Source organism: Rhinocladiella mackenziei (assembly GCF_000835555.1).
Source record: "Rhinocladiella mackenziei CBS 650.93 unplaced genomic scaffold supercont1.2, whole genome shotgun sequence".
NCBI classification, from domain to species: Eukaryota; Fungi; Ascomycota; class Eurotiomycetes; order Chaetothyriales; family Herpotrichiellaceae; genus Rhinocladiella; species Rhinocladiella mackenziei.
In genome coordinates this window covers 1,470,979-1,485,037 of record NW_013550603.1, presented here as the reverse complement: position 1 = coordinate 1,485,037, position 14,059 = coordinate 1,470,979, and the positions used below count along the sequence as shown (strand labels likewise).

Below are 14,059 nucleotides of genomic sequence, written 5' to 3'. Positions count from 1 at the left end.
ACATTTTATGAGTACCAATACGGCTTAAGACATGAGGAACTTCGAGATGCTGAAATTCATACTTGGTTAGGGTGGCTGGAGGATGAAGAGCATAAATATTTAAGCCCCTACAGAGTATTTTTCACCACCTAGTATAACCCCCCCTGGACGTCTATAACGTCCTGGCAGCGTCCATCCTTATTCAGTTTAGGTGGCTTTCCTGCCTTTTTATGCTGCGACGTGGCCTTCTGTTTTTACCATGCGTACTCGACAGCCCGTTTACTGAGGCCTAGGTACTCGCTTATAGTTGAACAGCCATATCTCGTCTTTGGTCGCGGGTTAAGCGCTTCTGGGGATGTGTTATGGGCGGTTGCACCCTCGGGACTGCTTCGAAAGGCGCTCGGGAAGGTGGTGTTGTAGGCCTTTCTAGGTCCAGTAGTAAGGTTACGGAGGATTACCGGTGATCACGTATTTATAGACTTAGGGGACTAAACGCAATGGAGTAATGTGTCATCATAATTTCCCAATCAGGCTTAGTACGTCCTCTAGAGCCTTCTAGCAGTTGCAAGGGGGGTCACGAAAAAATGCCCCAACACCACAGTACACACGGTCCATGGACTGGATCCGATGGAGGACACCGTGATCAACATTGTCACGGGACCACATGCCAAGGATTACGTAATCAGGGGCTCTTCAGCACTTCCTGCGCAGCATCCCACCTTGACTCTCTTCGTGCTACGTCTTGTACCTAGAACTCGATGCTAGCTAGAATACATTGATTGTATCCTTGACCCCGAACCCTCACAAACATCGTCCACAGATGATCCATAGACTGGATCCGATTCAGGGCGGCATTCTACCCATTCCTGGGTGGGCCATGGATTGGATCCGATGGGGTCGGCCAATCAGAGCAAAGGATTTGGTAGTTTCCGGATTATAGATTTTCCGGATCCCGAGGGTCAGACAATCACGTGAATCGTAGGGCCGCATTTTGTGCGCCGCCAAGAATTGCCAAGACCAGTGTGCCCAGCTCAATCACGTGATATATCGAGCCCGGCGAGGCCTGGGGCTCTGCGGGCTAGCCCCCCAAATATCCTGTCCGCGGCCCCTAGTTTAGATGACAGCCTGAGCAACTCCCAGAGCCAAGTCTGGGAGCCCAATCTGGCTCCTTCTGCCTGAGTACCTTGTACTATGTCACGACGAGGCTGCTTTTCTGTCTCACCGCGCTAGCCAGCCCCCCTTCCCCCCTTTTTCTATTTTGGAAACCAGCTGAGCCACTGATTGCCCTTTGGGGAGTGAGCACTGTTCTCGCCCTCAAGAATGGTACATTCCTCATCTCACATCTCTTTTTCCAGTGGCAGTGCGTAAAATACGCGTTTCAAGTTAAGTCGCACTCCCTGACCAAGTGTAAACATACAGCCAATATGGCGGCGAGCATGGTAACCAATCTGCTCGAGAAGCTTCATCTGACTTCTGCGGACCGTGGTGCCCCGGCCCAGGAGCCCGGCGAGGACGAGCTGAAAACTCTGCGTCAAAAGTATGAGAAGGCGAACCAAGATCATGTTTTTGCCTTCTACGACGAGCTCGACACTGCAGGAAAAGCAGCCCTTTTTAGCCAACTGTCCACCTTCGACCCAGACCGTGTCAATGCTCTCGCAGATAAAGCCCTCCATCCCCCCCCGTCCTCGGGCGAGGAACCCTCCATCGAGCCACTCCCCGAGTCTGCCTCTGCGTCTCTTCTTGATGCCTCCAAAGAGCAGATAGATGATTGGTACAAAACTGGGCTTGATCACATTGGAAAGAACAAAGTTGCCGTGGTATTAATGGCTGGAGGGCAAGGGACACGATTGGGAAGCTCAGATCCCAAGGGTTGCTTCGATATTGGCCTTCCGAGCAAGAAATCGTTGTTTCAAATGCAAGCGGAGAGGATTTTGAAGGTGCAACAACTAGCCCAGAAGCATGCTTCTTCTTCCACGGAACCCGTTGTCCCATGGTACGTCATGACTAGCGGGCCTACCAGAGCACCTACGGAAATGTTCTTCCACGAGCACAACTACTTTGGACTGGCGAAAGAGAACGTGATTATCTTCGAACAAGGGGTGCTACCTTGCATCAGCAATGAGGGCAAGATCCTCATGGAAAGCAAGTCTCGGGTCGCCGTGGCACCGGATGGCAATGGAGGCATTTACCAGGCCTTGTTGATGTCCGAGGCTCGCACTGATATGCGTCAACGTGGTATCGAACACGTGCACGCATATTGTGTCGATAACTGTCTGGTCAAAGTGGCAGACCCTGTCTTCATTGGCTTCTCCTCCTCGAAAGATGTCGATATTGCCACCAAAGTCGTTCGAAAACGAGCTGCCAACGAACCTGTTGGCCTTATTGTCCAGAAAAATGGAAAGCCCGACGTGGTCGAATACTCGGAGATCGACAAAGAGATGGCCGAGGCCAAAGACAGCTCGGAACGACTCAAATTTCGAGCAGCTAACATTGTCAATCACTACTACTCCTTCAGATTTCTGGAGAGCATCGAGGAGTGGGCGCATAAGTTGCCTCATCACGTCGCTAAGAAGAAAATTCCTTATATGAACACGGAATCCCGCGAGACTGTCAGGCCCGACAAGCCAAATGGCATCAAATTGGAACAGTTTGTGTTCGACGTCTTCCCACTCATCGGCATGGACAAGTTTGCATGCTTGGAAGTGGAACGCAAGGAAGAATTCTCACCGTTGAAGAATGCACGGGGCTCGGCAGAAGACAACCCAGATACCAGCAAACAGGATATCATGGATCAGGGCGCTCGATGGCTCCGTGCCGCAGGTGCTACCGTGGTCTCTGAAGGCTCTGGCACGGGAGTTGAGGTGTCTCCTCTTATCAGCTACGTATGTGATTTTCGCTTCCTCGAGACTTTGCCCAGGGATTCTGCTAACCTGTGCTACAGGGGGGTGAAGGACTTGATTATTTGAATGGACGAGAGATCCGAGCTCCGGCTGTGATTGAAAAGAGTAAGTCGGAATAGGTCTATACTACGTATAGACAACGACATGACATGACGACATCGAGTATTTATGGATAGAAGGAACTAGGGTGAGCACACATGAGCAGGGAATGACCAGACAAAAGAATATCTTAGACACTAGGCTGTAAGAGGAACCATTTTTCTCTCTCCAAGGGACAGAATCACTCCTGTCGCTCTCTGTATTACTATCCGACTGGTGGCTCGGTATGAGACCTGCCGGGTTCGACCCCTCCCTTCTCCCCCCCCTTGGTTTGTCTCACCATCTGTCACATTAGCCCAAAGGGCTCCCACGTGATAACACTGGGCTGCGTTAGGCAAAAGTCGCTCTTGGCTCTCTCCGTCCCTCCATTTGCCTTTTCTTTTCGCTTTGCGACGTTTAGCCCCATCCTGTCGTGGTTTTTATCAGCTGGTGTTGACCGGTCGAAAGGTTTTACGGAGGCTGGAAGACGTTGGAAAGGTCGAGTGGGAAGTTGCGCCATTTGTATGCCTCTCTTCAGAGATTCCTTTTACTTCAACTTTCCGCTGCGGCCCCTCTTCATTATCCCCGAGTTCCCTTCCTCCCCTGCACCTAACCGTGCCCGTGAAGCTGGGCGGCTAACATCAAGCCACAGGCTGCGGGCTTTGGGATATTCCATCGACGTCCATCCTGAGCAGGTATGCCTTTTTGGTTTCTCCATCCTTCTCCCTGCGATTGCGCGACGCCAGCTCACTCTCCGGGTTATCGAACTTTGCTTGAGCGATCATGTCCACATATATTTTCTTACACTAGCTCTACCGTCATTTGCGCGCAACGAGGTCAAGAGACGGGTCTAATACAACTCCTGTAGGGACCGAGGGAGAGCTTCAATACCATTTTTGAAAATGTCGTCTCTTTCACGTCGCGCATGCTACAAGTGTGGCAATGTTGGCCATTACGCAGAAGTCTGCACTTCTTCCGAAAGACTGTGCTACAACTGCAAGCAACCTGGTCACGAATCAAACCAGTGCCCTATGCCACGCACAACAGAGAGTGAGTTGGGATTCAAAATAGTCGCAACCTCGGTCTTGCTGATTTTGCTCCATAGCAAAACAATGCTATCATTGCCAGGGCCTAGGCCATGTTCAAGCTGATTGCCCTACTCTGCGCATCAGCGGCGGTCCAGCAGGCGGCCGCTGCTATTCATGCGGCCAAATTGGTCATTTGGCACGCAACTGCCCTACCCCATCCGGCGGACCGCCGACTCGAGGCGGCCGTGGTGGCTATGGTGGGTATCGTGGGGGATACAATGTCACAAACAATAGGGCTGCAACATGCTACAAATGTGGCGGACCCAATCACTACGCTCGAGACTGTCAGGCTCAGGCTATGAAATGTTACGCATGCGGCAAGCTTGTATATTCAACCCTAATCTTTCTTCGAGGCCTCATCATTGACGAACTCTCTTTCAGGGTCATATATCTCGCGAATGCACTGCTCCCAACGGCGGCCCTCTGAACGCCGCCGGAAAGACCTGCTACAAGTGTGGACAACCAGGTCATATTAGCAAAGACTGCACCACCACAGAAGTCAATGGTTCGGCAGTCGTTGTGACGAATGGGACGCCTGCTGATGGTGCTGCAGCTGCTCCTGCGGCAGATACTACGGACATTCCTGCTTCTGCTGCCCCAGCTGCGGCAGTAGCATAAAGAATTCCACTCTATTTCTTCAGCGCTGCGGCACAGCAGGATCATTTTTATTTTTTTGGTCGAGTTGAAATTTTTTGCATTTCTCTTCCCGGTCTGCGCGACAAGCATCACGAAACCCTCAACAGTCATTCCCGATAAACTCTCAATCAGTGATTTTTTTATTTATTTATTTTTTATTTTTTTTCCTTTTTGGTTTTCCTTCCAATTACGGCAAATCGAACCCTTCCACCATTACATTACGATAACCAACGGAGGCTGCTATGCCTTGGCTCTTTTTGGCAACATGCACCAAAACATCGACATCTCCAACATTTATTCACGACCCCACAACAACACCACTGAAAAAGTTTTCACAAAAAGAAAAGGCAAGGCAAGGATGGGATCATTAACGAACAACTACTTGGGAAACAAACATGGTTGAGCTGTGACAAACGAACGACTATGATTCAGGCTTCGGACGAAAATGACCCATTTTATTGTAATCCTGGCGTTTTATTGAACGAAGATCAATGAACTTGCTTTTCCACACACCACCAACATCAAACGACTTTATCTGCATTTTGCCTTATCGGAAGAACCACTGTTTACGAGGATCTGACGGAGAGAGAGCAACAGAAGAGAGCGCTTATTTCGACGCAACCGACCGGACAATTGGATAAATGGAGCAAAGGGAGCGGAGAGAGATGAAGCCATCGACGAAGAAGTAGTGGACAAGAAGCGGGGTGAAGTGGAAAGCAACAAACAAGACCCACAGGACTCTCTGGGACTGAAAGAAAAGAGGAAAGGGAGTCAGAGAGTGAGTGAATGAGTGAGCAAGCGATAGATCGGTTGGGAGGCAAAGAGTGACAGAAGATGTCGGTGGTTGCTTGAAGACCATGAAAGCACAGAAAGGAATCCAAGGTTGGCATCTGAAATTGTGGCCATCTCCCACCATATCCATACCTGAACCCCCATTGCCCTATGAGTTTTCCTTTAATGAGAGCGAGCGAACAGGCAGAACGTGCATATTTTGAATGCAGATGATTTGATGTCTGCGCAAGTCTCTCCTTCCATTCCTCGTTTTCAATTCGATAATCATCTCATCCCGCTCGCTGTGTGTTTCCAGTCGCCCCCAAGCTCTTGAATCCAACTACACAATGCCAGGCGACAACTACGACAAGAGCCTATTGGGCAAAGCACAAACCACCGGCCCGAAGTTGGGTGACTAGTTCTAGCCCTCACCCTTGTGATAGCACAAAAGAACAAAGATACGCCAACGCCGCGCCTGTCGACGTCGACGGGCATCGAATCAGTCCGCCCTCAAGACTTCTCCTGATCGACTGGTCTTGATCTTGACTGTCTGACTGGCTGGTGCTTTCGGTATCTACATTCAGCGTCCACTCGCATATGCTTTCTCCCTTCCCTCCCCATGCCCATACCGGCCTGCAAGCCAGGCAGGCAGACAGACAGACAAATAGTCCGCATCTGTGCTTCTGGAGCTGCGTTCCCTCTTCAATGCTATCCTTACTTCAAGGCTCGCATGCTTGAGCCGTGGGTTAATAAAGGCTGGCAGGTGGCCTTACGACGTACAAATACAGCAGCACCCTTAGGGCTGAGAAGCTGAGGGAGCTAAGAACAAGAATACGACGAAGGATCGCAGCTGCATACCTACACCGCCCCATACAAAGCTGAACGAGATAAGCCAATGGTGCAGTCCCATGCATGAGTAGAAGCAGAGTTTTCAGCCATAGGCATGTCGGTTCTTAGGAGTCGTTACAAGCAGGGAAAAATGCGTATGGCTTCCCGTTCCTAAGGCATGCATGTCATTTCGCCTAGGAAACCATTCGACGAGTTAGGAACCTTAGACCCAATCAGCGACACCCTCGGGGTCCGGGTCTCCGCTCCAGACTCGGGCTTGCAAGAAAATATTGGGATACTCGCTTTACAATCTCTTTCCAGCCGACCTCAGAACAAAGTGAGACAAACAACAAGCTAGATAGACAGGCAAGATGTAATATAAATATGAATATGAATTCTTCGGTTGGTACTCTGCAGATTATGTATATGAGACCAGAATTGTGCAATATATCTCCCAGCTACAAAAAGTCCTGATGTAACTCTTAGCTCGCTCGCTATGCAAGGTGTGGGTGTGTAGGATAGTCGTAACGTGAATATGGATAGAGAGTCCAAAAAGAATACTGGCTTTTCAAGTGCGAAGAAGAAAAAGGGGAAAGATGGTATCCGAGTCAAGTGTCATGCTCCTCCATTGTGACCAAGGAAGTATGTAGGCAGGTCTTGGGATGGGAAAGGGTGAGACAGGATGACAGAGAAGGTAGGATAGGGACAGGCAAGGTTGTTGCGCTGGCATCTTGTTCCTCTTCTCCCTGGCTCTCATCATTGACTTATAGTTCTTCTCCCATTGCCAATACCACCTCCTTTCGCACTTCCACTTCCAGTACTGCTTGCACCTCCTCCTCCTGAGCCTGCGCCTGCAGACGCAGGCGTCACATTGCTCATGACAGCAGCCACTAAACTCGCTGCCGGTCCACCTTGTCTCGCGGACCTTCGAGCACCGGTGGCATGAGAATCGCTCCCCTTGAGGGCTTCCTCGACATAATAGCCAAAGACATGCCGATAGAGATCTCGCAACCACCCAAATCCATAGACACAGCTGGTCATTCCCCGGACGGCTCTGGCAACTTCCACGGCATTCACCCTCCCCCTTTCACCGACGGTCCCAGCCACGCCCAAGTTACGAAAGCCTGAGTCATTCATGACTGCTTTGCGGTAGTTGTCCAACAGTGAAACTTGCCAGGCTTGGTTGCCAAAAGCATTATCTGGTAAGTTCTTGACGAAATTCGGCAGGGAATTTAGATTGGGGTCGGGGGAAGTGCGTGTATACCCTCGCCCAGTTGACAAGGCGGCCTTCACGAACAATGTTTTGAGGAGGATTAGCGTGGGGTCTTCAGCTGGGGTGCGGACGGTGGAGACCGTGGTGGCAGACATCGGGTTCGGACCTCCTTCTGAAGCGGCCGATGCGGGAAGTGAAAGAACGGAGGAATTGGAGGACCATCTGTGATTGTTTGTAGAGGAAGATATGGGATGAGCGGAATGAGGATTTCGAGCTTGAGTAGCGGGATTGGGCGAGAGCTGGCGTTGAACAGGGGCAGGAGTCGACGAGGCGGAAGAAGTAGACATCCTAGATGCTTCGTCGGCACCAAGGACAAGGATATTAGGAATCGGTGCTTCATCTGGTGATATGGTAGTGACTGTATCTTCGAAAATAGTGGTGGGTGTTTCTGGAAGGACTTTGGGGTTGCCATTCTCATCTAATGGCGCAAACCCAGACCTTTTCGCTTGATTGAAAGCCTGGGTGAAGGTGGTTTGACTAGGACGAGGAGTCCCTCTCTCAGGACGAATTTGAGTCCAACCTTCTCTGAACAAGTCACACAACTCCCAACATGCCTGGATGGCAGAACCGAGAAGTTCTTCGTCCGGTCTCTTTCCTTCACGTCGATTCTGCCGTAGACTGAACAGCATTTCTGCCAGGGACCAACAGGCCCGTAATAATGAATCTGTTTCGTCTGCCATTTTGGACTTTTGTTTCATCAGTCGGTGACACAGGGTGATATAGAAATCCAACGTCCTCTCCCGGAAAGCCTCTGGGAGACTGCGATCATGAGTGTTGAACAGATGATTGTTCAACTCGAAACTGACTCTCAAGACTGAGTCCGCGGTCTCGTTATCCCGAACTCTTACTTCAAATAGGGCCTGGCAGAAATCCCGACAAAGATCCAGGGTGGGTCTTGACGAGTTGTGTGAAAAAGAGTTGCGAGTATTGTCGTCTCGGGTGTTGTAAAGGTTCTGGCACAATTTCCAGCAAGACTTCCATGCTTGTTCTTGCATGTCACCACGGCCCGAAAAGTTGAATATCCTTTCCCGGTGGATGTGGCTCAGGCTGGCGAGAGTGTTACACAATGTCCAGCATTCGGACAACGCGTTACGGAGAGCGTTAATTTCGGCTTCGGCATCACGCAAAAAGCGCTTGCCGATCTGGCTTTCGTCTCCAGTCTCATCTGTACTGGGATGGTCTGTGTCGTCACCTTCAAGGATGCCTACCCGTGGTCAGTCAAGATAATAGCGTGGTAGACGGCCCCGCTCACTGGCAAGACTTGAACCAGGGCGGCTCAATGAGCTGAGATCTTGTCTTGTCTGGGCTCTAGGCGTTCGAGACCAATCATGAATTGTAAGGGAAGGAAGTGAGGTTTGTAATGGCGTCGGAGGCATTGGAACGTCATGGGTCTGTCATCGTGTTTTTGGTCAGATTTGGTACTTAGAAAACACGGCAGAGTTCTGACCTTGGAAGTTGGCTTGGCCCCAGAAGCGCCGGGTTCTGTAACTGTAGAATCCGAAGTTTTCGAATCAGTAGAGCCGGCCCTGGCCCTCTCAGCTTCCTTTTGCTGGGTCGACGAATCTCCCTCAGCTTTTTCGTCTGTTGCTGGCTTCGTTTCCTGTCGCTCCGTCGAGCCCGAAGCTTGCTGGACGGGCTTGAACGATGGTCAGTCAAGAAAGAGCGGGCCTAATGGATTGACGGGATGAGCATACAAACTTGCCAAAGCCCGCTGGGATGTGTATGACCGACTGAGGCTCTCTCTCTTCCTCTAGTTTCGCACGAAATTGCTGTTCGAGTGTCGGGCCAGTCTCGACCTAAGCTCCCTGTCAACAGACGGTTTCTGGTGATGGAATTGATGTCATATACCCTCAGCGGAGTGGTGATATTTTGCACACTCTCCTTGAGAGGAGATGTCACTTCCGGCCTCTGATTTTCATTGAAATTCAATGGCGCTTCAGCCACCGAACCTCTTTCTGTTCCCTCCTCTTCAACTTCTTCGTCTACGTCTTCAAAATTGGTCACGTCTGAGGCAACCGGGGAGGGAGCCGCGGGATCTTGCGGCGAGGTAATAGTATTTGCTGGCGGAGCCTTGAGATGACTGTCACTTGTCGTATTGCTCTTCTCGGTAGCGGACCTGTTCATGTTAATTATGGCCCAGTGTATACCATGCTGGTGAAGCCTACATAGGGAGACCCGAATTGGCGGCAGGTCGAGGTCGAGGTGAGTCAGGATGGTCTGAGAAAGGCGAGAAAGCAGAAATCAAAGGGTTTGTCGAAGGACTGAACCCTAAAGGAGCTCTCACAGCCATCATCTCGGCAGGTATGGCTCGGTTGCGGCACAATCGACCCCAACTACGAGGTCGATCAGAGACCGATAGGGAAAGTTGGGCTTCGTTCGCACGAGCGGGAAAGGCGCGGGAAGGGAAAAAAAGAGGACAAGGCAGACTACTCTACTCAGCAGCTCTCAAGGTAGATTGCTGCGAGATGTTTGGTAGACACCGTCCAGAGTCGCACGGATTTGTTGCGGCCAGGAATACGGTCGCGTGTGCGGTAATGCGGGTTGGGCCACAGGGATGGAAGGATGGCAGGGAGACGAAAGTATCGAATGTATGGATGGAGACCACACCCACGCGCCCGGTTCATGGATGGGAAGACACAGGAAAGGCCATAGTTTGCAAAGTACTCGCGCGCACGGGCAGAATCAGCAAAGGACGTGGTAGAAAGTAATTGGAAGATATCAGACAAAGAGGGTGTCAACAGAGGCTCTCGAAAAGAAGGAGGGGAGTCAAAGAGGCAGAACGATACCTGATTCCTGGTGGAGGCCTGACATTTGGGTGTTAGCGCAACTTAGCCATATGGTGTCCTCGTACACCCCAGCAAGGATGGATATGGACATGCCCACCCTCTGATTTGATCAGTGATGCACTACTCGACCTGCGGTACTGTCTATGCCACTGCCGAGCTAGTTGTATACGAAAAGAGCAGTGGGCCGTGGCCATCTGTGTGGTCTGGGTGCGCTCGAGAGAGCGAGGTCTTTCCTACTGCATTGCTGCAGCATGGCCCAGACTCGCGCCGCGCCTAGCGTGAATGCTGGACGGTGAGAGTGTGATGCTAAGCTTGATGGCATGTGGTCCGGCGGTTTCAGGAGGAGCAGCGCGTCGAGGAGGCACTGTGAATGGTGGGAAGGCAGACAGACACAACACCCTCAAGGGAAGTTCTCGTCGAGATGGATGAGGAGCTAGGCATGCGAGGACGACATATCCAGGGCGCCGGAGAATTTGGGAACCAGCGGGTTGGAGACTTTGGACAGGAAGCCCTGGCCCGCCACGAGCTGGAGATGGGGAGAGGGGAGCTTTGACTGTGATGGACGGATGGAGGTGCGTCGAGGGTGCAGAAGTGCGCAGAAGATCACCAGGCGAAGAGAACGCAGTGCGATGATTCGACAGACCAAGTGGTTCGCACGAGGGGGATGCACCGGGATGCCGTTAGCCAGACTGATGAACAGACATTTAAGCGCCGACAATGAGGAAGAGAGGGTGCGGGTGGACGAGAGAGCAGACAAGGGCAACAGGGATAGTACAAGATAGTAGGGCCCCTAGAGCCACAAGGGGCACAATAGAACGAGTGGGATGGGCGGGTAAGGCTTCTGGGGCAATAGCTTTTCAACACCCAGGCCGGCATTCTGCCAATTGAGATACAGGAAAGAGACTTCAGCTGCACGTAAGCGCCCGGTCAGAGATGGCTTCGGTATTGGCTCAATGGCTGCAAAGGATCAATGAATAAACCCGAGTGACGCCTTGGCTGGGATGCTGTCTGCATTATGCCATCTCCAACATCAACGCAGCACCATTCACCACCCACCATGCTGCGACCGGAGAACAGTTCAACCAGGCAGCTCGTGCTCACCGACTACTGACTCAGGTAAAGTAGAGTTTCAATATCTCATTTGCTTGCAGTAAGGGACCGTTTTGATCCCGGTCACTGTTCAACTATGAGAACCTCATACGAGTACAAGAAAAGAGGATGGAGATTTCATTCAATCAGTCAGGCCCACATCAGTCCAAGTCATCATCCTCTCTTCATTGATCATGAAGAGCCTCATCGCCGAGGATTGATCCCATACCCAAATACCGTGCACACAAAGCATTATTCCTCCGTTATCACCGAATGGTCATCTGCTTTGCCATCGCTCCGCTTTTGCCGACCCCACCCTCCCTTGACGCTGACGCGCTGACGCCCGCTTTCCGTTCAAAAACTTTCCAAAACTTCAAGCTTTCATCCGCCGCTATGTTACTCGTTAGTTGCAAGGTTCACTGAGCAGGGAAAATAAAAAACAAAAAAGGGGGGGCCACATTTTCCACTTACCCGCTGTTGCCAACATCTGTCCGTCGGGGCTTAGACAGCTGTGAAGAACTCGAGTTTCATGTGCTGGAATCTCCACATTGCGCACCAAAGTAGGATAGCTCCAGAGACTCAATGAATTGTCTGGGAAGCCGCTCGAGCTCACAAGTTCCCGGTAGTGATTGCTCCACTTGAGACTGGTCACTTGTGATCCGGTGTCGATGCTGTTGACTCGAGCGCCTGTAGTCGTGTTCCAAAAGTGAATGTGTCGGTCATAAGAGCCGCCACCTGTGGCTAGGAGGTTCAACTGCCAGGGGCACCAACTCAGAGCTTTGACCGCGGCGCGGTGATTCTTCTTGGCAAACTTGGGCGTGGTCAGGGACCGAGCATCCCAAATCGACACCAAATTGTCGTTTCCTCCGGTAGCGAGCTGTGCACCATCTGGGCGCCACTCTAACCCGCACACTTCCGACGTATGGGAGACGAGCTCGGCAACCTTATGTTGAGCAATTCGAACGTCATGGTTGAACACAAGGCCACTTCGTGCTCCGGTGGACAAAGTGTGCTTGTTCCATCCCATCACACCCACTCGGGTTTCGTGACCGAACATACTTCGGAGTTTGGTCCCTTCTTCAACGTCCCAGATCTGGACTTCCCCGGAGCCTAGGCCAACGCCGACGTACGCACCATCACCGGACCACCTTACGCTGCTCACGTATGTGTCGGGCGATGTCTCCAAAAGGCAACTGACCGTGCCACTGTCGGCCGACCAGACATAGACATTGCGCTCTAGCCCAATGGCGACCTGGTTACCCGAACTCCAGTCGAGTAAGTTGAGATAGTAGTCATCGACCAGACCGGGGGCATCGAGCACTCGTTCCGGCGCCGATTGAATGCGTCGACGGAACTGGGCAGACTGAGCGTTGGCCTGCTTCAACGGGCGGTTGTATTGTGATCGGAGATCAATCGGTTTGGATGATTCCGGAGGGGCTGGTTTGAATTCCAGGATTCGCTGACTAGTTGAAATGCCACACGCCGAAGCTAGTGATGATTCATAGGCTGTCGAATCTGGATGCGATCGATGGGAGGACGAAGTAGTGTTGTCGTCCTCGAGACCGAGGCTTTCTAATGCTGTGCTGATGTCTGCGTCAGCACCTCTAGCGGAGATGTCAAAGGCGCTGGCAGCATTGGCAAGAATAATGGATCCGTCTGCTCCTGCTGTTCGAGGTCGAGTATTCTCATCACACTTGCCAGAGCCTGCCGTGGCAAGGCCAGCACTTGCGTTTCGATTGGGAATGAAACGGTCTGCTGTGTTGTGAGGAAGTCTGATCGTGGTCTTGGCTGTTCTGGACCTCAGGGCTCTGTCCTTTCTTGACTTTTCTCTCGACGGTGTAGATGCCGTGTGTGGCCCAGTTCCTGTCAAGGTCCATTCCGAAACACCAAGCTCCAGTTGTTTAGGCGATTGTCGTCCTTTGGCAATATTGGATTTGGGGGAATGGGCAAAGGCAAATTTGGAGACCGACCGTGACACCGATCGAGAGAAGAAGGTGGAGGGATCTGATTTGTGGATGGATTGGTCTTTTCGAAGAGGAGTAGACGGAGAGGAATGTGTGGAGACATTGGTGGCCACACTCCCTCGCGGGGAAGGAGTGAGAGGCATTCTGCCACTGGCTGTCTTGGTGGAAAAGAGGCCATGATGGCTCTTGAGAGGGGTTGACACGGCTGTCGCTGCCATGATGATTGTATGTGTGTTTGGCTATCGATCGAATGGACAAATGAATGTTTCGATCGGAGTCCCTGTGAACCGAGAATCAATCAAGATCTCGGGGTTAGTACGGTTGTCGATTAAGCAATCAGAACTTGTCGTCGAAGTCTGTGCCTGGGTCCAGCAATTCAGTGATATCTCAAGATGCTCAACTGAATGGATCCTGAGATGCTGTGGTCGTAAGGTGGGTTAGTAAGCTTTTCCGTATCGCTGCAATTGTTGGATGATTGAATAACCGAGCTTTGCACGGCAAGGCAAGGCAGTCGGGGGATCGACCAAATCGAGCAGCTGCACGTATGATCTAATGGACTGTATGCTATGCACGAGCAAAAAGGTGTGAGAGTAGAGGAAGAAGACGGTTGAGGAGGATGGAGAAGGAGAAAAGAAGAAGTGCTGCAGCAGCAGTTTGAAGTAGCAAA

The 14,059-nt window shown here is 51.5% G+C and overlaps 4 protein-coding genes across 4 annotated transcripts; 2 read left to right on the top strand and 2 right to left on the bottom strand.

Moving 5' to 3' along the window:
• Positions 1 to 1,403: 1,403 nt before the first annotated feature.
• Positions 1,404 to 2,998, top strand: Z518_02340 (uncharacterized protein; the record flags this gene model as incomplete). The annotated part of the gene is made up of 2 exons (XM_013419368.1): positions 1,404 to 2,861; positions 2,921 to 2,998. 2 exons carry the CDS (start codon positions 1,404 to 1,406, stop codon positions 2,996 to 2,998), a joined length of 1,536 nt encoding a protein of 511 aa, XP_013274822.1.
• A 901-nt stretch (positions 2,999 to 3,899) lies between these two features.
• On the top strand, positions 3,900 to 4,663 carry Z518_02339 (uncharacterized protein; the record flags this gene model as incomplete). Its single annotated transcript, XM_013419367.1, has 3 exons — positions 3,900 to 4,007; positions 4,093 to 4,242; positions 4,427 to 4,663. 3 exons carry the CDS (start codon positions 3,900 to 3,902, stop codon positions 4,661 to 4,663), a joined length of 495 nt encoding a protein of 164 aa, XP_013274821.1.
• A 2,373-nt stretch (positions 4,664 to 7,036) lies between these two features.
• Positions 7,037 to 9,843, bottom strand: Z518_02338 (uncharacterized protein; the record flags this gene model as incomplete). The annotated part of the gene is made up of 6 exons (XM_013419366.1): positions 7,037 to 8,757; positions 8,806 to 8,944; positions 9,001 to 9,189; positions 9,248 to 9,349; positions 9,402 to 9,669; positions 9,719 to 9,843. The coding sequence occupies 6 exons, from the start codon at positions 9,841 to 9,843 to the stop codon at positions 7,037 to 7,039; spliced, it is 2,544 nt and encodes an 847-aa protein (XP_013274820.1).
• Positions 9,844 to 11,694: 1,851 nt separating this feature from the next.
• Positions 11,695 to 13,610, bottom strand: Z518_02337 (uncharacterized protein; the record flags this gene model as incomplete). The annotated part of the gene is made up of 2 exons (XM_013419365.1): positions 11,695 to 11,819; positions 11,900 to 13,610. 2 exons carry the CDS (start codon positions 13,608 to 13,610, stop codon positions 11,695 to 11,697), a joined length of 1,836 nt encoding a protein of 611 aa, XP_013274819.1.
• Between the last annotated feature and the right edge of the window lie 449 nt (positions 13,611 to 14,059).